General features: G+C 36.5%; 4 protein-coding genes across 4 annotated transcripts; 2 read left to right on the top strand and 2 right to left on the bottom strand.

Annotated features, from left to right (window-relative positions):
• Positions 1 to 274: 274 nt before the first annotated feature.
• LOC120265234 lies at positions 275 to 1,470 on the bottom strand. The gene is made up of 3 exons (XM_039273115.1): positions 1,455 to 1,470; positions 1,255 to 1,355; positions 275 to 847 (listed from the first exon to the last, which is right to left on the bottom strand). The coding sequence occupies exons 1-3, from the start codon at positions 1,468 to 1,470 to the stop codon at positions 275 to 277; spliced, it is 690 nt and encodes a 229-aa protein (XP_039129049.1).
• A 3,995-nt stretch (positions 1,471 to 5,465) lies between these two features.
• On the bottom strand, positions 5,466 to 9,746 carry LOC120264967. The gene is made up of 3 exons (XM_039272894.1): positions 9,617 to 9,746; positions 8,741 to 9,510; positions 5,466 to 7,785 (listed from the first exon to the last, which is right to left on the bottom strand). The coding sequence occupies exons 1-3, from the start codon at positions 9,652 to 9,654 to the stop codon at positions 5,759 to 5,761; spliced, it is 2,835 nt and encodes a 944-aa protein (XP_039128828.1). The 5' UTR covers positions 9,655 to 9,746; the 3' UTR covers positions 5,466 to 5,758.
• A 5,870-nt stretch (positions 9,747 to 15,616) lies between these two features.
• Positions 15,617 to 18,386, top strand: LOC120265233 (probable protein S-acyltransferase 4). Its single transcript, XM_039273114.1, has 5 exons — positions 15,617 to 15,631; positions 16,888 to 17,103; positions 17,196 to 17,504; positions 17,595 to 17,825; positions 17,913 to 18,386. The coding sequence occupies exons 1-5, from the start codon at positions 15,617 to 15,619 to the stop codon at positions 18,384 to 18,386; spliced, it is 1,245 nt and encodes a 414-aa protein (XP_039129048.1).
• A 1,011-nt stretch (positions 18,387 to 19,397) lies between these two features.
• LOC120265531 (magnesium-protoporphyrin IX monomethyl ester [oxidative] cyclase, chloroplastic) lies at positions 19,398 to 21,246 on the top strand. The gene is made up of 5 exons (XM_039273467.1): positions 19,398 to 19,882; positions 20,045 to 20,109; positions 20,212 to 20,539; positions 20,626 to 20,724; positions 20,815 to 21,246. Exons 1-5 carry the CDS (start codon positions 19,421 to 19,423, stop codon positions 21,076 to 21,078), a joined length of 1,218 nt encoding a protein of 405 aa, XP_039129401.1. The 5' UTR covers positions 19,398 to 19,420; the 3' UTR covers positions 21,079 to 21,246.
• The last annotated feature ends 2,600 nt before the right edge of the window (positions 21,247 to 23,846 follow it).

Genomic DNA, 23,846 nt, shown 5'->3' with positions numbered 1-23,846 from the left:
TATTAGCTTAATGATTCTCATTAACATAATTCGTAAACTAAGTTTCTAAAAACATAGTGGTAGATGGAATAAATTAAATCTAAATTATTAATTCTTGGAATAAAAATTTTATTCACGCATTCAACCCCATCACAAATCACACACCACTTCAAATCAATCAATAATTAATATCATGCAAATTTTGTATTTATTTTTCATAATTTGAATAATTAATAAGAAATAGATAAACTATTGATTAACTCACTAAATGATTTTTTTTATTTTCAAAATTAGTTCAATAAACATGATGTTTTGGTAACTTTCTCTGAGTTTTAACTCTAGTATACAATTTCCCTGATGCATCATCAACAACAAGGCTTAAGATATTAGCAGGCACATCATCAGTTGTGAAAATAAATTCATTCCCTGCGCCTCCCATTTTCGCCAAAGTATCTGCAACTCCATTTGCTTCTCTCCATACATGAGTGACAGTCCATCCTTCAAAAGATGCTAAAACAATATAAATCTGATTCAAAATACTTTTGTACTCCCCTGGTGTTGTTCCATGTACATTGTTAATTAAATTCACGGCTACAAGTGAATCAGATTCCAACCACACAAATTTAATGCCAAAATCTTGGGCTTTCAAGCATGCCAAATAAATTGCAACAAGTTCTGCTTCTACCACCGTTTTCAATTCATTATAGTTAACTGCTTCGCCAAAAATAACGCAACCTTCTTCGTCGCGCATAATGTACCCACAGCCAACACCTCTGGTAGAGATGGATGCATCACTGTTAATTTTGATGTAAGGTGAGCTTGGTTTTACCCATATAAATCTGTGTAGTTCATAGACAGGTCCCTCATCCTGCATGCAAAGCGATAAAAGGATTAATTTTGATATATAGTTTGAAAGAATTGAAAAAAAAAAAAAATACTGTTCTTATATATTATATAGCTGATCTAGGATTTCTTTTGAGAATTTCAAAAAAATACATCCAAACTTGATTCATGCTATGTTATGATGCTTCAAGTAATTTGATTCACCGTATAATGTTTCTATATCCCTAAAAAATTATTTATATATTGTCTTTGATTTTCTTCTTCTTAGTGTGTGATGCAGGTCTAATTAGGTAGAAAATCATGCTACTATTTTGTAATCAAATAATCTGTCTCCTAATTATCAATGTTATATCTTTGGTTAATGTAAGATTACTTTAAACAAATTCATAATTAGCAGTAATCAGAGTTTTATTAGGTTTTCATGATATTTACCTTGTTGATATGGCTAGCATAATCCTTTCCAAATTCCACCTCTTCAAACCATGGAGCGTCCCCTTGATTAGCTGAAATCCAGTTGTTTAAGTGTGGAGTTACTGTAATAACACAAAGCATGCATCACCATAAAACACACACACACACATATATATATAATGTTGCCAAAATTCATGGAAATAAACTAAACTGAGATTTACCTTCTAATAACGCCATCAATTAATGGTTGAAACACTAGTGGGCTTAGTGAAAGTGTGTAAGAGGTTCTCAATTCTTTCTTTGAAAGATTAAAGAAAGCTTCCCAAACCTCTTCTGTCTGTAAATGAAGAGGATTTGAAGGAGGAGGAGAAGAATTATAACTCTATGAGAAATAGCATGTGATAATGGACAAGGAGTCGAACATTATTTACGCGTATTTGGATTTCATATCAACATTTTTAGAGGGTTGGGTTAAAAATATATAGACCATTGCGAATTTCATCATTCTAAAACCTTTGAAGAATTTAATATTTGTAGTATCACAATGTTTATATAGAATTCTTAATTCCTAATTCTATTAGGAATTTATAATAATAAGTCCTATCTTTTACTTTGAATAAAAGAGTAGGAGAAGGATTTGAATAAAAGTAGGAGAGGGGGAAGAAATAAATAAGAAAGGAGTTTTTAATTACCCTTTTATCCTATTCCAAATAGGACTAGAAAGTCAAAAATAAAGTAATATGAAAAATAATTAAAAAGGAATATATATATATATTGATTTAAAATAAATTTAAAAAAAAAGAGAGAAAATGAGGTTGAAATTTGAATTAAAAAAATAATTTAAAATTAAAATAAAAAATTTTGAATTGAAATTATCTCCCAACATATGGGAAGTTAGAGGATACAGTGGAACAAGAAAATTGGGAGAAAAGAGAAGGAGACAGATAGGGGAGCAGAAGAAGGGAGATAGAGTTTTGAGAAGAAAGAGGGAGGGAGGATGAACCAGAGTGAGAACACAAAAAGTTCGAAGAAGGTGAACAAATAAAGAAGACAATGGAGGCTTATCTGTTGGGCTAAAAAAAAAAATCAAACGAACTCGGGAACAAGAGAAAGGTATAATATCTTTCTTACGTGCGTGCATGCTATGTATTTCTCTGTTACTGTTTTCTTCATGAGAAGACTCATGGAACAACAATTACAATGCACAACTGTTCATGTTTTAATTAATTTTAATGGGATAGTGATATAAAACAATCTAGTTCACAAAGAATTGTATTTCATTCCTCTCTGATTTAGATAAGGGCTCCATTTGTGATTGAGAGTTGTATTTTGCTATGCTTATTTTAGTTATATTATTTATTTTATTATTATTATTATTATTATTATTATTTTTAGTCTAGGCCTACCGCGGCTCCTTGTTGTCTCTAGCCACTGATGCGCTCTGTTCTTCTATAAATATATGTGTACATTAAATTAATAATAATAATAATAATAATAATAACTAAACTATGGTCAAACAAATTAAGAACATTGATTCGGGCCTGAGATGTTTTTAAGTTTTCAAATTAATTTATGTATGCCAAACTCACTGAATTTATTCCTTGATAGCAACTGACATCACCAGAGAGTCCAATGTAACACACACAACCACAAAATAAAAAATAAAAATAAAAAATAAAAAAATAATAAAAATCACTTAGCACTAACTTTTGGCTCATTTGATTTACTAATTTCATACATTCTACATTCGCATTGTCAATGGCAGGAAATAGAAGAAGAAAGACTCCATTCAATATTTGACAGGAAGGAAACATGCAGACCTCATGCTTGACGCGCATCACAACTTTAATTTTTAACAAGTAGTTCAGAGAGCCAACATTGAGAAAGCATGCAAGCTATCCTCATTAGACTGAGTATTTGGCGAGTATCGCCCATCTTCCGCCACCCTCTCCTGGAACAACCGAAGGGCCCTCTGCCATCTCCGGCCATTCCTCCCCGGAGTATCGGGAAACAAAACTCTGTTAAGCCTGAAGAAGAAAAGCCTCATTGAAAAGATCATGTCAGTGTAAGACCCCCGCATGCGTGTTGCAAGAGGAAGCTTGAGCAGAAAGAACCAGAGGAGCGCGACATGAAGATGGCAATGCGGATGACCACCAGCAGCGGCAAGTAGCTTGAGCTTGAGCAGCACCACCATGTCAACTGCCATTGTTGCCTGAGAGGCCTTGCAGATTCTTCACATAGATGAGCTGCCTGCTTTTAAGAAGAAATTCAAATAATGCAGCATGATTGAACAAAAAGGAGCACCAGAGAAGATAACATAATTGCATTCCTCTGGAAACTTTAATTGCATTATCAGTGTATATAAAGGTCCCTCCATTATTTCCATTGCTAAATTACAAATTAGAAAGAGGAATGAGGTTTCCATGCAGCAATGAGCAGTGACATGAAAAGTACTTGGAAAGCAGTAAATTGGACAGATATAAACTTTTTTTCGGCAGAATCCTAAGACTCATCAACTAATGGATAGATCATTGTTTGTAGAATAATAACATATAGAGTCCACAATTCAATTGCTACAATATTTCAAGTTTCTTTGCTATATTTCATTAATGAGATGTACTGCAGAAATTGCACCAATGGAGAAAATACAGTGTCCACATTTCAGATTGTCAATTTGGAAGTTACATGCACTGGCTCTTTATTTCTTGCAGTGAATAAAGATGGTGTATTTGGCTCTTGATCAAAAGACAGACAAATGTAATATTGACAAATGTAATATTGATCTTATAGTAGTCCATGTGCTTCCCTGGGAGTTTTCAGCAAAACAAAAATTCTGAATAGTTAATTGGAAAGGTTCCTTCGACATTGAAAGCTATTATCTAGACAGCTGACAATCTTTTTCATGGAAATAAGGAAACCACCTGATAAAAAAAATAATCCACAGATCTACAATACGAGCCTTCTAAATAATTCCTATCAAGTGCCACTATATGGCTAAAATTTCATCAATTTAAGGACCAGATAAAAAAAATCTAAAAGAGTTGGAAATATACTATAGCAGCATCGTCTTATAGCCTAAAATGCCACGAGTAGTTCATTGTAATAACCAACAATATAAACAAACAGCAATAGCAATGATATAATTGGCTCACATATTAAATAAGAGAGAATAAATACCAATTAGAGGCCACAAAATTATGCCACCAAGTGCATACATAGAAGTTTTTCACCTTCAAGATATTCCTTACCTTAGGCAAAATATGTCCTTCAAACTTTAGGATATATGAAAATTGATGAAATCATGAAACTACATAAGACAATTGAGAACAATAACAACACACTGTAACCAACAGATCATGAATTGGAGCATTTCCACAATGCAATAGTAATTCCTGCCATGGCATAGAAAGGTAGAACGCATATTTATTCTAATATTATGCAACATAAATGACAAACATCAGTAAGAAATTGGCTCTATAAGCTAGTAAATGAATAATCAAGGAAAAGCACGACAACTTCAAATGATAGAGCCCCCTGGCAAGCAAGTTCAAATATTTTCCTCAGATTAAAGGAAAAAATCCATAATAAATGAATTGTGCCAAACACGATCTAAGAGGACCAAACGAGGACCTGAAAATGTTGGTCATCTAATTCAACTTCAACTACATGTAATGACATTGAGTGACAACCCAAAACAAATTGAAACTGCTGCTATTTTTGTTCCTGCTATGAATTGAAAAGGACAATAGAAAATTGAGCTTGGCTTCATAGCCATCAAAAAATAACCAGTGAGATTTCTATTTGTGATTTGTCCAATCAAACTAGATTCTAAAGCAAACATAGTTTTTTAAGCATAACTAAGGAAGCATTATCTTCATCATTTACTTCACCATTTTTGACAAATATGTTCCACCTTACACCAACAAACTAACTATAATGCTCGTGGAGTAATTGCTCCATTAGTTCACTATGTCTTCAACATTAAACCATCTTGTATTAAAATGCATCTTCAATTTTGCATAGTATGACTTCAGTAGATATATTTTCTTCTGCTAACTTCTCTTTCTGTCGAAACACAATCTACAATATACAATAGATATTAAGCAACTAGACTAGCAATTTGGAGAAGCTTCATTGTATTTTGACCTTGACAAGAAAAAAACATGGAATCAACTGGGAATAACATAACTGATCTCTGAAGACATGCTTAGTTTAACCAAACTATGCAAAAAGAATGTAAAAGATGATGCATCCACCAAAAAATATCACCTATGACAGTCACCATCCACTAATAGAAGAGCCTGGCTTCACTGGATTACAAGTGTCAATATTAAAAAAAAAAAATTGATGAACCTACTTGTATGTAAAAATTAAGAAGAGTGCTCAAAACTTCACAACTTTGATATTAGTAAGATCACTTAGATCCATTCAAGAAGGCCACAATATGTCAATGATATCTGCTCCGATTGTACATGATATCATCTAGTCATTATCCTTCTTCCATATAACAACAGCAGATGAAGCATTAGCCAGTCTCAATCACAAACCTCACTTTAGCTTTTCTCTTTTTATCGCTTCCTTCAGGTGTGATGGGTCTCTTAAGACATGACTTAAGATTTTGTGATGAATTTCCTACAGTGGATATGGCAGGTATGGGTTTCCAGAAGGAATTCCCAACTATAGGTGATGATATCACAGGACTGGGATGTGAAGTTGCATGTTGTGTTGTAGGTGCAGAACATTCAGTCCCAATACGTGATGATATTACAGGACTAGGATGTGAAGAAATATGTCCCACTGTAGGTGCAGAACATTCACTTCCTATAGGTGATGACATCACAGCATTAGCATGTGAAGATGTGCATCCCATTGTAGGTGCAGAACATTCAGTTATGCGTTCCTTCCTAAATTTCTCATATTTATCAAACCAAAAACGAACATCAGCCCCTCCAAATATATTCTTCCTGGTGACATACTTGTATGCAGCTTTTGCATCGGCTATATGAACAAAGACCACTTGGCCAGCACCTGTATAGAAGAAAATCTTGGTTCTTGAACGGTCCAATGGTCCAAATCGTCCAAATTTCTTTTCCAAATCTTTTGCTGAAGGCAGCTTGAAATCCTTTGGAAATTTCATGTGCAATGATTTAGAAAAGCTGTTTTGCCTATTGCCAACAAAAGGCTTCTTAGCCCCACTGACAGGCTTTGAGACATCAGATGTCAAAGGGGACACATAATATCTGCGCCAATCAGAGAACCTAGGAAACTGAGGTAGTTCCAGGCCTTTGTTTAGACAAGGAATGCTTTTAGATACAACAGGTGAAAAGCTACAACTACCTTTCATCTTGTCACTTTTTGTGATATTCCTGCTAGGTATCACATCTCCAGAATGAAGTTTCAAGGCAACACTTGTGTCGCCATCCAAAGTTGGACCATTTTCATCAATTTGAAATCTATCATTGCCAGAAGGAGTTTTAAAGCTCGCAAAACTCTGATTGTCCGTCACAGAATTATCTTCTGCAATATCTTTTGCACATGGGAAGAGGGTCCTCTGCAACTTACAGGAGTCAGCTGAAAAAACGGACTCATCAAATTTCATCCTTTCAAAGGCACCTTGAGTTTCAGTTTCTATGAAAGCAGATGATCCAGGTATAGTGTCCGTCACGTTAGCTTGATCTTCTATCTTACAGTTAATGGTTAAAGTGGTGTAATCACAAGAATGAGACTTAACACTGCACGTAAGCATACCATCAGAAGAAAGCCCATCAGACTGGTGAGCAAGGGAGGCAGGGAATCTTTCTAGACAAGGGGGATTTTTTTGGAAAGTGATATGATCTGAAGAAAGAGGTAGCAGCATCAAACATTGAGACTTATGGCCAGCATCAGTGGCATTTTCATGTTGTTCTTTTGCATGTTCACCTTTTGAACCGATTAAAGGCATCCTGCCTGTCTGGACATCTGAATTTTTTTCTGGGGAGAGGTCAGCATTTATACAGGATATTTCCTTGGCATATGACGCTGGTGAATTTTTGTTGAATTCTGAATTTTCCACACTCACTTCTTCCATACAGAAATCAGTCCCTGCTGAACTACCAGAGCTCCTAAAAGTTTCAGGCATTTTCCCCAGCACACATCCATTATCTTTCCTCTGATCAGGTAGAAATCTACTGAGTTCATCAAATTTTTCATATTGATGTCCCAGCAGAGATTCATTATTTGCATTCAAATCAAGAACTGATGCACAAATTGAAGCAACTGTTTCAGATTGACTATTTGTCAGCCAATCATTATTTTCAAATGTAGAAACCACTGATCCAAACAATTCAACAACCTCAGATTCATTATCCAACATAGACTGATTATCTTCGCTCTGTTCTAGGGCACTACAGTCCACTGTGTTTAGCACACAGATCTCCTGACCTTCCGGCACTTGTTCCTGAACTTCCATAAAATCCTTGTCATAAATTGGCCATGAGAAGTCACCATCCTTTTGCCCACTCACACCACATGCTGAGTCTGGGGATGAATATGATAGCATTTCTTTTTCAGACCCTGAAAAGAAAAATGGAACAGAAATTTTTATTCTTGCAATACGTTAATGAAGAAAAGGCTATTTTTAAATCTGATAAAAGGTGAAATCCCTTGTGTATGTTATGCATATGTCGAAGATTATCATATTCTTCAGCTCTCAACATATAGAAGAAATAGTATGATGGTCAAAACTTGGAACTTGAAACAGAATGCATAATTACTTCATGATAGGGCATGATATCTTAACCTACTTCAGATGGCTGCGATAAAACACGTAAATGGAAAATTTGACAAATTCATTTAGTTTTAATTAAATAAAAAAAAAAATCTGAATCCACAAGAAAATTATAAAGTTTAACAGAACACGTGGACCACTTGTAGCTTTCTTTGGTTGCAGGTTAACCAATGCGACAAATATGGGCCAAGGAAAAAAACAAAGAAAATGATTCAAAATAGTTGAGCTAATGAGAAGCACTAGTGGTTAACCATCAGATATGGTTAATGCATATATATGATAACATCAACATGTGATGCAAATCTTGTACATTGAAGTAGCTTTCGTTCTAGGTTGCCAAGCATGACCTGTGTAGTCTAATAATTTTCAATCAAAATTATTTGATCTAACTAAGATTTATTGAATTCAATTAAATAAAATCATAGTTGTTTAATTTTTGGTTAGTAACTGATCAAACTAAACAATTGTTCTCCAAACTTTATTTCCAAGATCAATATTCTTAGACATTAGCATGCCCTTGCACAATTGCTTTGGGGTGTTTTTTTTTCTCTAATAAAAATACATAGTAAAATTTGACAAAGAAATCACACATATCACACTCACTTCACTATCAGCACTAAAAGAATTTGACCAGCAAATTAAAAGAAGAATACACATGTAAAACATAGCAATAGAAAAAAACTATCAGCATTGGTCTTCCCAATAAAAAATATATATATAAAATTAAACATCAAAGAATACCTTCACAAATATCACTTGCTTTATCTTCGGAAAGTTCAGAGATATCACTGGTTGATGTCTCTTCAAGCCCATCAAATTCATTTCCAAGGGAATCAACTTCAAGATCCAGACTATGTTGGTACGTCCAATCCGGATGAATTAAGACAAAATTTCGAAATGCATTAACCTGTCTTAATGCCTCAGTAAGATCAAGAATCTCCTCAGCAGCATTGCTTGAAGAAACAGCTGCACCAAGAACGAAGTCCAGAACACCATCAGGATCAAACCCACCACTTAGTTCACCATGCCGACATGAGGAAACATAATGCCGGTGGGCAACAAGCTGCGCTGACAATCTGACAGCAGTTGCCAAATTACAGACACTAGAGCTCACATCAATAGCCACATCAAGCAAAAAGCCCAAAATTTCTTTCGGCTCAAAACCCTTCTTCTCTTCTACACACTGGTTCAACTTCAAATCCAAAGACCGGCAAGAGCAAATCATTCCTAAAGTTGATTTCCTGCTCAACTCTTCAAGAGCAAGACCAATCTCATCAGACAATTTCACACACACCATCTTGGAAATCCAAGGGTAAGCTTCTTCAAATCCACGGATTTCCGGAAAATCAAAACACCGAGCTTTATCACACCCGAAGAACGATACCAAAGCCGAAGAGCTGATGATCCGAGTAATAGACCCCGGCCACCATCTGTAAGGGAATGCCTTGGCCCATACCAAATCCCCTTTCTTGAAATCAAGATGACGAGACGCCTCGGATGAATCAGAAACCCTAGAATCCATAGAAACAAATAACTTCTCCAAAACCCTAGATTCACTATGGATCATACTCCTCTGAAACCCTAAAATTTCCGAATTTTGGGGTCAGGGATGCTTACCTCCATTGGCGGGGGCTCCAGAGGAAAGCGGAAGCCATTGATCTTCAATCACAAACCCTAATCTTGGGCTCTAGAACTACACCAGGCGTTTAGGCGCCAAGCGAAGAGACGATGTATTTTTGCAAGAAAGCCCTCTGTTTTATTATGAATTCGTTCAGTAATCTTCTTTTATTGCTTTCTCAATTCCAACAGACCAAAAAGGAATTTTTTCTGTATAATTATAATTATTATTATTATTGGTAAATTAAACTGTGTTCAGTGGGGAGTGTTGAAGTAGTGATTGATAATATATTTTATTAGATATTTTAATTTAATTATATTATTTTGCAAATTCATGTTCATAGTTCATAAGTAAATTTTTTTATATATAAAAATGAACCATAACTTTATTAGAAATGAAAAGAATGATAAATATATAAAAATAATACGTAAACTAATAAGAAAGCAAAATTAAAAAAAAAACACAATCAGTACTAAAATCCTATACAATTAAGTGAGGAGTAAATAATAAAAATAAAAAAAAATGAACAGAATTTTCAAATAATAATATTAGTAAAGAATCATTGACATTAGTTCATGGTCATTGTAAGAGTTACTAAGTAAAGTCACTCATTGAGGAGAATCAAAAACTCGCATAATGAATTTGAAAACTCAATTCAACAACAAAAATTCTCCTTTGATTTGAAGAAAATGAATAGAAATTCGAATTTGTATTTAATGAAAGAAGTAATATTTCCTAACTAGTTTTTTAGTAGTTGTTTTTCTATTAAACAGTAGTTATCAGCTAACAAAATGCATGCTTCTAAAAGATAATATACCCATTTAAATCATTTGATTTAAGTTTTTTTTCAATCATGAGGGAATCAAAATTTTTTTTTCATGAGTTAATTGTGAAACGGCCTTATGTTCGGTGACACGTGTAGGCCTTGCAAGCTAATCCCAAGACAGAAGAATGCCCAATCACAACCGTTAGAGTCGTTGGAAGAAACCTCTCCCTTCCCGCGAGAATTTCGCGGGAAAAAAATTGGAAATGCCGTTCCCATTAACAAAATGACATCCAACTCTTCCTTTATTAGAGGCATAGATAGATATTGAAAAAGAGAATAAAAAAAAAACAGAGAAGGCTTGTTTTGATTGATTCATGAGAATGAATTTTGTTTTTCTAATTTTAACTGCTTAGGGAAGGCTTGTTATTTGTTAATCATCAAATTGGCATGGGAAATGATGAGGTTTTTCAGAATGATAGAATTGAAAGCTGTTGGGGTCCAGCCCATTTGTTAGGTTGGATGAATAATTGGGCTCCAAGCCATGATGAAAAAAAATAATGAAGCTTGGTCAATAGTGGAGAATATGGAGGGCAAAGAAGTAACTTTACAAGGTGAAAATTTTCTCATTCCTTGGTAATGAGAAATTGGTTATGCTTGGTAGAAGGGGTTCATTCTGAGAGAGAGAAGACAAAGAGGGAGAAAAGGGAGAGAGGGCTAGGGCAAGGAGATCGGACGGCCAAACCTCGCCGGATCTCACTCAAACTTCGGGAGAAGACTCCTTGCAAGAAGCACTACCAATTGATTAGGTTTGATCCTTCTATTTCCCAATACTTGTTGTTTGTTAGCCATCTTGATGATGATGATGATGTTTGTCAATGAGATCTCTTCTCTCATGAATGCCTTTGTCCTTGTGCTTGTAAACCTCTAGTTAGCTAGAGAAGATCCATTATAATTCATTATTGACCTAGTGGATACATGATTAAGAGGCTTTAAGGAGTCCCGTGGTTTTTCCCTCAATTTGTAGGGTTTCCACGCTAAAAATCATTTCTTGTGTTGTTGTATGTTTGTTCATCTCATTCTAACATGAATGGGGGGTTTGATAGCATTTTATGAGTTGTTTTGAAGCTTTGAAGCCTTGTAGAACCCTTGGGAGAAGCATTGAAGCCTCAAGGAAGATATTGAAGGTTTTTTGCAGCTTATGCGGGCTGCATACGGGCCGCACAAGATCGCCAGTGAGTTTCACGGGGTGTATGCGGGCGCATGAACCCCGTAAGTGAACAGTGGTTTTGCTATAGTACAAGTGCTACAGTGGCTTTGCTACAGTACCGATTGACAGAAAACCTCACGGGCAACCGTGCGCCTGCATACCAACCGCATATATTTGCCAGTGAGCTTCACGGGCAAGTGTGCGCCCGCATACCGGTCGCATATAAACAGTAAAAGTGAACAGTATATTGCTACAGGTGGAAAGCAAGAGCAGAGATGGAAGAAGTATGACGAAGCATACTAGTGACTTCCAGGGCTTAGTGAACCAATTGACATCTATGAAGATGACTCTTGAAGATGAGTTGCAAGCATTGCTACTCCTAAGTTCCTCGCCAGATAGTTGGGAAACTTTAGTGGTATCTCTGAGCACTTCAACACCAGGTGGAAAGCTAACCATGGAAATGGTTAAGGAGAGCCTAATGAGTGAAGAGGCTAGGAGGAAAGAAAAAGGTGAAACTTCCTCAGGTGTTCTTGTTTCAGAAAAGCCAGAAGGTCGTGGTAGAAGCAAGAGCAGACATCCTCAAGGTTTTGGCAACAAAGACACATCCAGAGGTAGATCAAAGAATAGGAAAAACATTAAGTGCTTTCATTGTAACAAGATGGGCCACATGAAGAGGAAGTGCAGGCTCCTCAAAAGAGAGCAGAGTGGTGGAAGTAAAGAGGAGAAGGAGACTAATACAGTAGCCACAGATGGTGACATCAGTGTCATTTGTGATGATGATTGTATTAATCTTGTGAGCCAAGAGAGTGACTGGGTGTTTGATTCAGGAGCTTCATTTCATGTCACTCCCATGGTAACTTCTTTTCTACCTACTCTAGTGGTGATTTTGGAAATGTCAAAATGGGTAATAGTGGTGCATCGAAGATAGTGGGTATTGGAGATATTTGCTTGGAGACCAATCAAGGGCTCAAGCTAGTACTTAAGGATGTTAGGCATGTTCCAGACATTCGCCTAAATTTGATATCCACAGGAAGACTTGATGATGATGGGTTTGTCAGTTGGTTTGGTGAAAGTAAGTGCAAGCTCACCAAAGGTTCCCTAGTGATTGCTAGAGGGAATAAGGCAAACACACTCTATGTTATGCAAGCTAAGTTACACATAGGAGAGTTGAATGCAATTTAGAAAGATGCAAGCATTGAGCTATGGCATAGAAGACTTGGGCATGTCAGTGAGAAAGGGCTACTGCTTCTCTCCAAGAAGAATCTTCTACCGAACATGCAAGGGACATCTCTCAAAACATGTGTAGATTGCTTAGCAGGGAATTCACATAGAGTGGCATTTCATTCTCATCCCCCATCCAGGAAATCAAATATTCTTGATTTGGTGCATACTGATGTTTGTTCTATGCAGGACAAAACACTTGGGGGTGGACATTACTTTGTGACCTTCATTGATGATCATTCAAGGAAGGTTTGGGCAACTGTTTTGAAGACCAAAGATCAAGTGCTCGATGTCTTCAAGGATCTCCATGTCAAGGTTGAAAGGGAGACAGGAAAACAGTTGAAGGCAGTGAGAGCAGATAATGGTGGTGAATACAGAGGGCTGTTTGAGGAGTACTGTAGACTTCATGGGATCAGGCTTGAGAAGACTCCAGCCAAGACACCTCAGCTCAATGGTGTGGTTGAGAGAATGAACAGAACAATTGAAGAGAGGATAAGATGCATACTCTCTCATGCAAAGCTTCCTAAGTCCTTTTGGGGGGAAGCTATGAGGACTGCAGTAGACATGATAAATCTTTCTCCAGCAACAGCTCTAGATGGTGATGTGCCGAACAGAGTATGGACTGGGAAGAAGATCTCCTATACTCATTTAAGAGTATTTGGCTGCAGGGCATTTGTTCATATTCCCAAAGCTGAGAGGTCCAAGCTTGATGACAAAGCAAAGCAGTGCATTTTCTTGGGTTATGGTCATGAGGAGTTTGGCTACAGATTGTGGGATCCAGTTAACAAGAAGGTTGTCAGGAGCAGAGATGTTATGTTTCTAGAAGACCAAATTACTGATCTTGATAAGCAGGGTGAGACCTCTAGTCCCTCAGTTGAGATTCCTGTTAGTGTTGATCCAGTTCCTTCACCTATACAGAGTTCAGCTCAAGGGGGAGATGTCCAAGAAAATGGTAATGAGACTGTTAGAAGTGAAGTTCCTCCAATTGAAGATGTAGAGCCAGTTGAAGAAATTGACGAAGCATCTCCAACACCACCAGTTGAGACCCAAGTGAGAAGATCTACTAGAGATCGTCATCCCTCTAGTAGATACAGTACAAATGAATATGTTATGCTCAGTGATGGAGGAGAGCCAGAAACAAATGAGGAAGCTATACAACATGAGAAGAAGCAGGAGTGGTTTGGAGCCATGCAGGAGGAGATGAGTTTCTTGTGTGAGAACCACACCTATGATTTGGTGAAGCTTCCTAAGGGCAAGAAGGCCCTAAAGAACAAGTGGGTGTACAAGTTGAAGACTGAAAGTAATAGCTCACAACCAAAGTACAAGGCAAGGTTGGTTGTGAAGGGGTTGAGTCAAAAGAAAGGTATTGACTTTGAAGAAATATTTTCTCCAGTTGTGAAGATGTCATCCATCAGAGTTGTGCTTGGTTTAGCTTCTAGTCTAAACCTAGAGGTGGAACAACTTGATGTGAAAACCGCTTTTCTTCATGGTGATCTAGAGGAGGAAATATATATGGAGCAACCATAAGGATTCAAAGTCAAGGGAAAAGAGAATCTAGTGTGCAGGTTGAAGAAGAGTTTGTATGAACTCAAACAAGCGCCAAGGCAGTGGTACAAGAAGTTTGACTCCTTTATGATGACTCAAGGGTACAATAGAAGTTTAGTTGATCATTGTGTGTTTGTGAAGAAACACTCAAATGATGACTTCATTATTCTTCTACTCTATGTTGATGACATACTTTTTGTTGGTCGTGATGCAAGCAAGATTGAAGACCTGAAGAGATAGTTAAGCAAGTCTTTTGCTATGAAGGACTTAGGTACAACTAAACAGATTCTTGGTATGAAAATCTCCCGTGACAGGATGAATGGGAAGTTGTGGTTGTCTCAAGAAAAATACATTGACAAGGTTCTTGAGAGGTTCAACATGAAGGAAGCCAAGGCTGTTTGTTCTCCACTTGCAGGTCATTTTAAACTTAGCTCAAGTCAATGTCCTTCAAGTGACAAAGAGAAAGAGGAGATGAGCCGAGTTCCTTATGCATCCGCTGTTGGCAGTTTGATGTATGCCATGGTGTGTACGAGGCCAGATATTGCTCATGTTGTTGGTGTTGTGAGCAGATTTCTCTCAAATCCGGGAAAGGAGCACTGGGCTGCAGTGAAGTGGATACTGAGGTATCTAAGAGGTACTTCCCGGGTATGTCTGTGTTTTGGTAAAGGTGAACCCATTTTGTATGGGTATACAGATTCAGATATGGCAGGCGATGTGGACTCCAGAAAATCAATTTCAGGGTTCATGATGACTTTTGCAGGGGGAGTTGTTTCTTGGCAGTTAAAGCTGCAGAAGTGTGTTGCATTATCCACCACAGAAGCTAAGTATATTGCAATTACTGAGGGTTGCTAGGAGGCTTTGTGGATGAAGAAGTTTCTTGAAGAATTGGGTATGCAACAAGAGAAGTGTATTGTCTATTGTGACAGTCAGAGCGCCATCCATCTTTCCAAGAATTCAACATTCCATTCGAAGTCCAAGCATATCGATGTTAGATATCATTGGATTCGAGATGTTCTTGAAGCTAAAGAGTTGTACTTGGAGAAGATACACACTAGTGAGAATGGGGCCGATATGTTCACCAAGGCATTATCCAAGGAGAAGCTTGAAGCATGTCGGGAAAGAGCAGGATTGGTAGAACCTCCCAAATGGTGCTGAGGGGGAGAATTGTTGGGGTCCAGCCCATTTGTTGGGTTGGATGAATAATTGGGCTCCAAGCCCATGATGAAAAAAAATAATGAAGCTTGGTCAATAGTGGAGAAGATGGAGGGCAAAGAGGTAACTTTACAAGGTGAAATTTTTCTCATTCCTTGGTAATGAGAATTGGTTATGCTTGGTAGAAGGGGTTCATTCTGAGAGAGAGAGAAGACAAAGAGGGAGAAAAGTGAGAGAGGGCTAGGGCAAGGAGATCGGACGGCCAAACCTCGCCGGATCTCACTCAAACTCCGGGAGAAGACTCCTTGCAAGAAGCACTACCAATTGATTAGGTTTGATCCTTCTATTTCCCAATACTTGTTGTTTGTTAGCCATCTTGATGATGATGATGATGTTTGTCAATGAGATCTCTTCTCTCATGAATGCCTTTGTCCTTGTGCTTGTAAACCTCTAGTTAGCTAGAGAAGATCCATTATAATTCATTATTGACCTAGTGGATACATGATTAAGAGGCTCTAAGGAGTCCCGTGGTTTTTCCCTCAATTTGTAGGGTTTGCACGCTAAAAATCGTTTCTTGTGTTGTTGTATGTTTGTTCATCTCATTCTAACATGAATGGGGGGTTTGATAGCATTTTATGAGTTGTTTTGAAGCTTTGAAGCCTTGTAGAACCCTTGGGAGAAGCATTGAAGCCTCAAGGAAGATATTGAAGGTTTTTTGCAGCATATGCGGGCTGCATACGGGCCGCACAAGATCGCCAGTGAGTTTCACGGGGTGTATGCGGGCGCATGAACCCCGTAAGTAAACAGTGTTTTTGCTGCAGTACAAGTGTTACAGTGACTTTGCTGCGGTAAATTCCGCAATTTTCACTGTTGCATTTCAAGACAACCCCCCCCTCCCCCACCCAACAAAAGCCAACGATTGTTAAATGAAAATATTGTTCTCTTGGATGGATATGTTCCCAATTTATCATTGAATGAAATTGGGTTCTATTAATGGATGAAAAAAAAATACAAGAATGTAATTGAAATTAAAGGGAATTGTTTCTTTTCCCCCTGATTTCCGTCCTTTGCTAATTAATCTCACTTTCACCTTCTAATTGAAAACAAGAAAACTGGATTACCTTCCAATTATTTTTTCTAGAATAAGCGATAAGCTTGAATGGTTGGTTCTTCTTCCCTAACTTCTTTGTGCATTTTGAAACAAAACTCTAATAACTAGACTCCTTATCTTGCTATAGATAGTTTTGCTTTGTATCTGTTCATAAATTTTGAATGCAGAATGCAAAACAAAGTACCATTTATATATATACACACACATTGCAAATCTTGTGTTACATTATAGGCACATTTTAACATTTTTTACATTGTATCATTCTCAGAGATTTTACTGTGGTGGTAGACTAATATTCGGGCCAGATGTAACTTCTCTACCGCTTACAATACTTCTTATAGCTGGACCTTCTGTAGTATTTACATGCCAAGTTATCGCTAAAATCCACAAATCTGAGAAGATTGCTCATGATGAGTATGCTGACAAGCATAGCAAAATACTTGGATATCCAGTACTAGTATTTACAATATTTCTTACAGTAGCAGTGAGTATGATTCATTGAATCCTTGTTTATATGATTTGTGCCATTCTCCTTCCATGCAATTTGATGGCTTCTATGGCTTGCTAATGATGCAGGATATGATTTTTCTCTTGTTAACTTCTGGTCGGGATCCAGGTATAGTACCAAGAAGTATTAGACCATTGGATCCAGATGAAAACTTTGATGTAGCTACTCCATCCATGGAATGGGTCAGTGGAAGGACACCGAATTTGAGATTTCCCCGAACAAAGGATGTTACTGTCAATGGTTTTATTGTTAAAGTAAAATACTGCGATACATGCTTCCTTTATCGACCGCCACGTGCTTCTCATTGTTCAGTCTGCAACAATTGTGTTATGAAGTTTGATCACCATTGCCCATGGGTCGGTCAGTGCATAGGTCTAGTAAGTTACTTGCAGCGTCTTCTACTTAGCTGGTGCCTTTCAAATATTGGACTACTTGAAGTTATGATCTTTTTGTTATTACTATTGCAGCGAAATTATCGGTTCTTTTTCATGTTTATATCATCAGCAACATTTCTTTGCATCTACATCTTCACCTTCTCATTGATGAATATTTTTCAAGAAAGGAAATTTTATTCCTCCCTTTGGAGGTCAATGAGCGCTGAGGTTTTGTCCCTTGTGCTCATCATCTATACATTTTTAGCAGTTTGGTTTGTTGGTGGTTTGACAGTGTTTCATCTCTATTTAATCATCACAAATCAGGTATCTTCAATCAGAAAAAAAAAATATTTTTTTGCTTTTCCGAATATCTGGTTTTGTAATATCCCTGTCTTCTTTTCGATGCTACAGACAACTTATGAGAACTTCCGATACCATTATGATAAGAAGGTGAATCCATATAACAGGGGATTGTTCAGGAACTTCATCGATATATTTTTCTCAAGAATGCCACCTTCATTGAATGATTTCCGATCAAGTGTGCTCGAAGATCCAATAACATTCAAGTCTAGCACTCCTAAATTCAGCTTGAATATTATCAACCCAAATGAAAAAATCAATGTGGATATAGGCAACAAGCTAACATTTGACAACAATAGCCAAATTCCAAGCATACTGAAAGATTTCGATTATGGTATCATTGATAATGATGCAAAGGATAAGAACAGGACAGACAACAATGATCCTGATCCTTTCGCTTTACTTGTAAATCAAGAACCTATTTTTGATGAACCGATTGAGACTGAGGAAAGATCTAGTGAAGTTCTCGACTTACAAGAAATGCCAGTTTGTTTCGATCAAGATGCTGAGCTTAGACGACCATGAGGTAATATTTCTAATCATTCAATCAAAGTTACCTGTCTTTTTACTTTATACATTACATAATCCACTTGGATATGAATTATAAATGTTGAACATTGAGATCATAGATTCTCCTAATTTCAGATAGTTGATATGTTTGCTACTTAATTTGCAGATTATCCTGGACTTCTGAAAGTTAAGATGCATAAATTAAAGAGAAAAAAAACAGGATCATTCCTGGGCACAGTTTTTGTGGTTCTTGAGGAGCTTGTAAAGCCCTGTCGATATCGATTACCAACCTCCTCCGGCTGTATATAAAAGAGAAACATTGTGTCTTTGTTGTTTTCACAGTAAAAATTTCACCTGCAAACTACAATTGCTGTTATGTATACACATATACACTCCCAATTAGCGTGCATAAACTAATGACCAAATGGTCTATTGGTATACTAGTCTCTGTTAAAATCTTTCACAAGTTGTAAAAATTCGAATCACGGTCAAAAAACATATTTCTAAAGCCTGAGTAATGGTGGTGTGCAGGTAGTCCTAATGCTCACTATGAATGGATCATATTCTTACTTGCTCTGCTGAGATTTATGCACACTCTTGTTTTTCTTAGCAGCTTAGCCACTTATCTTGAGATAATAAAAATAACGTGTAGAAACAATGTATTGAAAATCTCTAGTTTAGTTGTTGATAATAATAAAAAACAAATAAGATTTCTTGTTGCAATATAGCAGGATTCTAATCATAGCTCACCATTTTATTTCCTTTTACTACCAACCGAATGCATGCCAAATCAAGCTCAAACAATTGCTGAGGATATTTTGAGAATTTCATCCAAAAGAAACCAGTCCACAAACTCTGAATCCTACGTGTCACCAGACCAACCAAGAGAATCAATCCAAACTTCCAAGTGCCACATGTCACCATCTCATTAGAAGCATTAGATTCCAATGGATGAGACCCAATCACAAGCTCAGATTTCCATCACTCCATCATCTCCATCCTCACATAAATAATCTGCAGGCCCATTCCCCTTCACTCTCTAAGCAACAATGGCAGCAGCTGAGCTTTCTCTCATCAAGCCCATGAAATGTGCCACAATAAAATTCAACACCCCCACCACCACCTCCAAGCTCAACAGCTTCAGGCCTAAGCCTATGATTCCCCGGGCCTCGGCCTCCACCGCCACCCCGGCAAAGCCGAAGAGGACCGAAAAGGGGATAAAGGAGACACTGCTCACTCCAAGGTTCTACACTACTGACTTTGATGAAATGGAGATGCTTTTTAATACAGAGATCAACAAGAACCTGAACCAGTCTGAATTTGAAGCTCTGTTGCATGAATTCAAGACTGACTACAACCAGACTCACTTTGTTCGCAACCCGGAGTTTAAAGCTGCTGCTGATAAGCTTCAGGGGCCATTGAGGCAGATTTTTGTTGAGTTTCTTGAGAGATCTTGCACTGCTGAGTTCTCTGGGTTCTTGCTTTACAAGGAGCTTGGGAGAAGACTCAAGGTTTGTTTTATTTTTATATGTTTTGTAATTCATTGGCTGCCACACTGTTGTCTGCATTTAGCCTTGCTCATTTAAGATAACGACATTATGATTCCTTGTGCCTTTTATTTGCAATTTTAATAAGATTTGTACTTAGTGATGTCTCACATGTTAATGTTGCAGAAAACCAACCCTGTTGTAGCAGAGATATTCTCTCTTATGTCAAGAGATGAAGCCAGGCATGCTGGGTATGCAATGTTATAAACTCTTTCTTGATTTCTAATTGTCATAATTTGACCTGAATTAAATCTCTAATTTGCAAAAACTGAATTTTGTTTTCATGCATTCAGGTTTTTGAACAAAGGTTTATCTGATTTCAACTTGGCATTGGACTTGGGATTTCTGACAAAAGCCAGGACATACACATTCTTCAAGCCAAAATTCATCTTCTATGCTACTTACTTATCCGAAAAAATCGGTTATTGGAGGTACATCACAATATACAGGCATCTTAAGGCAAATCCTGAGTTCCAAGTTTATCCCATTTTCAAGTATTTTGAGAACTGGTGCCAAGATGAGAACAGGCATGGCGACTTTTTTTCGGCTTTACTCAAGGCACAGCCTCAGTTCCTTAATGACTGGAAGGCGAAATTATGGTCTCGATTTTTCTGCCTCTCTGTAAGTCTTATAGATTAATCATCACAATCTCTTTTTAATCAACTGGAGAATTTTTCTTTTCTGAACAATAATGTTTGATTTTGTAGGTTTATGTAACTATGTACCTTAACGATTGTCAACGGACTGCTTTCTATGAGGGAATTGGTCTTAACACAAAAGAATTCGACATGCATGTCATTATCGAGGTGAGATTTATACTTCAAATTATCTCTGATACAATGTTAAACGCAAATCAAACACACTATTAGTTATCTGTGATACATTGATCTGCGCAGACCAACCGCACCACAGCGAGAATTTTCCCGGCTGTTTTGGATGTGGAGAACCCGGAATTCAAACGGAAATTGGACAGGATGGTTGAAATCAATGAGAAGCTCATGGCTGTAGGCGAAAGCAACGACAATCCTTTGGTGAAGAACTTGAAGAAGGTGCCTCTCATTACGGCACTGGTGTCGGAGATCATTGCTGCATATCTCATGCCTCCTGTTGAATCTGGTTCTCTCGATTTTGCCGAGTTTGAACCCCAAGTTGTTTACTAATTTTGAAGAACAATCATGTCATTGTGTTGGTGCATGCTTTGTTAATTTGATTAGTGATATAATTCTTGTATGAATATCATGAGGCAGATATTTATTTGCTGAGGACGCATTGTAAATCAAGTATTTTGTGTTTTATCATCTTTGGTTGATCACAAGATTGTTGCTGAACTCGCTCCTAATTAGATTGATAACAACTTGTTCAAGTGATGTTTAGATAAAGTTTTGTATATTATTTAATTGATTATTCTTTTGGGGTTTGATTCATAGAAGATTATATTACTATAGGAAATAGGATTACTAGCAGTATTGTTACCAAATCAAATTGACGAGAATATATGCAAATTTTATTTGTTTAACAAAGCCGTGGTTAGAATGTAAATTTAGGTGTTTGGTTAGCTTTGAATATTTCATTATAAATTATTTTTTACTAAAATGCCCTTAATAAGTGTCAAATATATCAAAAAATGATAATATTTTGAACTTGTTTGATAACAAATATTTATTATTATTAAAAAATTAGTTTTTGATATTAATATAGTTAATTTTTATTAATATTAATTAACTCAAGTTTACTTATTTTAAATAAATATAAATTTTTACTCTAACATTATATTTTTAAAAAAAATTAATATCAAATAATTTTTATTTTCATCTAAACATTTGAATGGGTATATTTTTATATAAAAGATGTCTGGTTTTAAAATAAGCTATTAAAATATTATAAAAGTAATTAAAGACATTCTATCACCATCTTTGAAAAATGCAATCAATTTTTTATAAAATTGATATCTTTGAGATTTTATTGAATTTGAAGGGTATTATTATAATTACCAATTTGATACTGTAGCTATAACCAGCTTATTACTATAACATTTTTAGCCCAGTATGTAGATTTTGTTTGTACTGTAGCTCAGATAGTGTAGCAACCCGAGAATTTATTTACAATTTTAGCTCTTTCCTTTTTCTCCCAAGTTTTTCCATTCTCATCTCTTACCTCTCTTTTACTTAGTTTCCTTTGAAGAAGAAGAGCTTTAGAGGACCTTTCATTCTTCTTGCTTGGGTTTTAGAGGTGAGCTTTCATCTTTTCTTTGTTTTTCCTTTTCTCTGCTTCTTTGTGCTTGCAAGGATGGATGGAGCTAGGGTTAGGTTGTGCATTTTAGGAAAAGCTTTATCCTTGTACTTCTTCTTACTTGTTATACTTAGGATTTGAGAGGTTGATTTGCTTAGTTGTTCTTTCTTGGTTAAGTGTATTCCCAAAAACAGTTTTTTCAGGAAAACTGCGCTTATTGTAGATCGGGAGTAATGTACTAGTACTGTAACACCGGTTAAACTTAGTTGTTTCTTGAATTTCTTTGGTTTAGAGTAAAGCTCAAGACCTTAGGAGTTCATTAGGAATCTTGGAAGCCAATTTTGAGCCAGCCCTAGGACCACTTTAGGGTTGCTTGCCTTTAGTGAAACCTAGGGTTTCATTTGTTTTGTTGCTTCTTTTAATTCTAATTTGTTGGTTGTGTTTGTGTTTTGGCTAGATGGTGAGAACTCAGCTCGAGGAAAGGAGTCAACAAAGGATTAGCACGTCTAAGAATTTAAATCGCCTGAGTTATGAGTGGGCTTTGATATACACAATTTTATTAGAATGTTGCTTATATATTTATATTGCTTGAGTTGAAGTTTTCCTTGTTTTTAAAACATTGAATAGATGCTTTGATTGGCTTGGAAATGAACTTTCTTTATTTTTGAAGCATATTTGAAAATCTTGATGTTCAAATGAAAATGTTTATAAATATACCATATTTTGAGTTGAATTGATCTTTGAGGTTTTGGGTCATTCTATCATGCTTCTAGCATGGGTAATTGTGGAAATGCTTTGAATTCTTTATTTTAATGTCGTTCTGGCTATGGACTCCTTCTTGAGAGATGTATGTTTGTATTATCTAGATGGTGGTATCTTACTGCAGTAGATGGATTTAGCGGCCAACCTTTTGAGGTGGCGCGAAAGACCAGCTGATCTTTTTCTTTTAATTTAGGCGGGTGTGTAGAACCCTTATTGGATGGTCATCGGGGAGACGGTGTCACCATACGGTGAACAGATGGATCAACATCAAGAATATGAGAGCCTTGACAGCTCTGAACCTAGTTGCAGCCATGATGAAAGTTTAGAGGGATTTCTAGACCATCACTTGTTTGCTTGAGATGCAAACTTTGTGTTTTAAAAAGTTTATGTTTTATGCAAAATAACTTGGAGATGCTATCTCTTGTGAGCTATTTGTAAAGTAAATTGTTTTAATGACGAGTAACTTGTTTTATGGTTTGAAACTCGTGTATTATTATTGTTCAGGAGTTTGATTGTTGAAACCCTCATTTGAGAAAAAGGCTTCTCTTATGCTATCTATGGTCTTCTTATACCTATGTATACAATTATATGTTATTATGTTCTAATATTTTTGGTATCGTGGTAAAAGCCTAATTTTTGTAGATTATATAGATTATTTTGTACATTCTAGCAGGATTATGCTAACACATTCACTGAGTGACCTAGGTTACTCACCCCTCTTTCTTTTTTCTAGGCTCTAGTGGTCATTAGCATGGCGGCGAGACGAAGTGCTAGCCATTCATCATCTTTCTTTCTTTACTCATTTCTAGTGTCGTGTATGTTATCTTTTGAGCATAAACTTGATGTATAATGACATGGATCCACTAGTGTGTTTAAACTCTGTTTGCATGGTAGTTTGTTTGGATATTTCATTAAACTCTTCTACCAGGTTATTATA

Source organism: Dioscorea cayenensis, chromosome 7 (assembly GCF_009730915.1).
Source record: "Dioscorea cayenensis subsp. rotundata cultivar TDr96_F1 chromosome 7, TDr96_F1_v2_PseudoChromosome.rev07_lg8_w22 25.fasta, whole genome shotgun sequence".
NCBI classification, from domain to species: domain Eukaryota; kingdom Viridiplantae; phylum Streptophyta; class Magnoliopsida; order Dioscoreales; family Dioscoreaceae; genus Dioscorea; species Dioscorea cayenensis.
This window is presented reverse-complemented; position numbering and strand designations above follow the sequence as displayed.

Excerpts from the sequence above, each read along its gene's own strand:
- LOC120265234 (XM_039273115.1), bottom strand. Across the intron at positions 848-1,254 it reads ATGCTAGCCATATCAACAAG|GATGAGGGACCTGTCTATGA; the intron begins GTAAATATCATG and ends CTTTGCATGCAG.
- LOC120264967 (XM_039272894.1), bottom strand. The coding sequence starts at position 9,654 with ATGGCTTCCGCTTTCCTCTGGAGCCCCCGCCAATGGAG. Across the intron at positions 9,511-9,616 it reads TGGAGCCCCCGCCAATGGAG|GGTTTCTGATTCATCCGAGG; the intron begins GTAAGCATCCCT and ends TATGGATTCTAG. Across the intron at positions 7,786-8,740 it reads AGCAAGTGATATTTGTGAAG|GGTCTGAAAAAGAAATGCTA; the intron begins GTATTCTTTGAT and ends TTTTCTTTTCAG.
- LOC120265233 (XM_039273114.1), top strand. Across the intron at positions 17,104-17,195 it reads CAATATTTCTTACAGTAGCA|GATATGATTTTTCTCTTGTT; the intron begins GTGAGTATGATT and ends CTAATGATGCAG. Across the intron at positions 17,826-17,912 it reads ATTTAATCATCACAAATCAG|ACAACTTATGAGAACTTCCG; the intron begins GTATCTTCAATC and ends TCGATGCTACAG.
- LOC120265531 (XM_039273467.1), top strand. The coding sequence starts at position 19,421 with ATGGCAGCAGCTGAGCTTTCTCTCATCAAGCCCATGAAATGTGCCACA. Across the intron at positions 19,883-20,044 it reads AGCTTGGGAGAAGACTCAAG|AAAACCAACCCTGTTGTAGC; the intron begins GTTTGTTTTATT and ends TTAATGTTGCAG. Across the intron at positions 20,110-20,211 it reads GATGAAGCCAGGCATGCTGG|GTTTTTGAACAAAGGTTTAT; the intron begins GTATGCAATGTT and ends TCATGCATTCAG.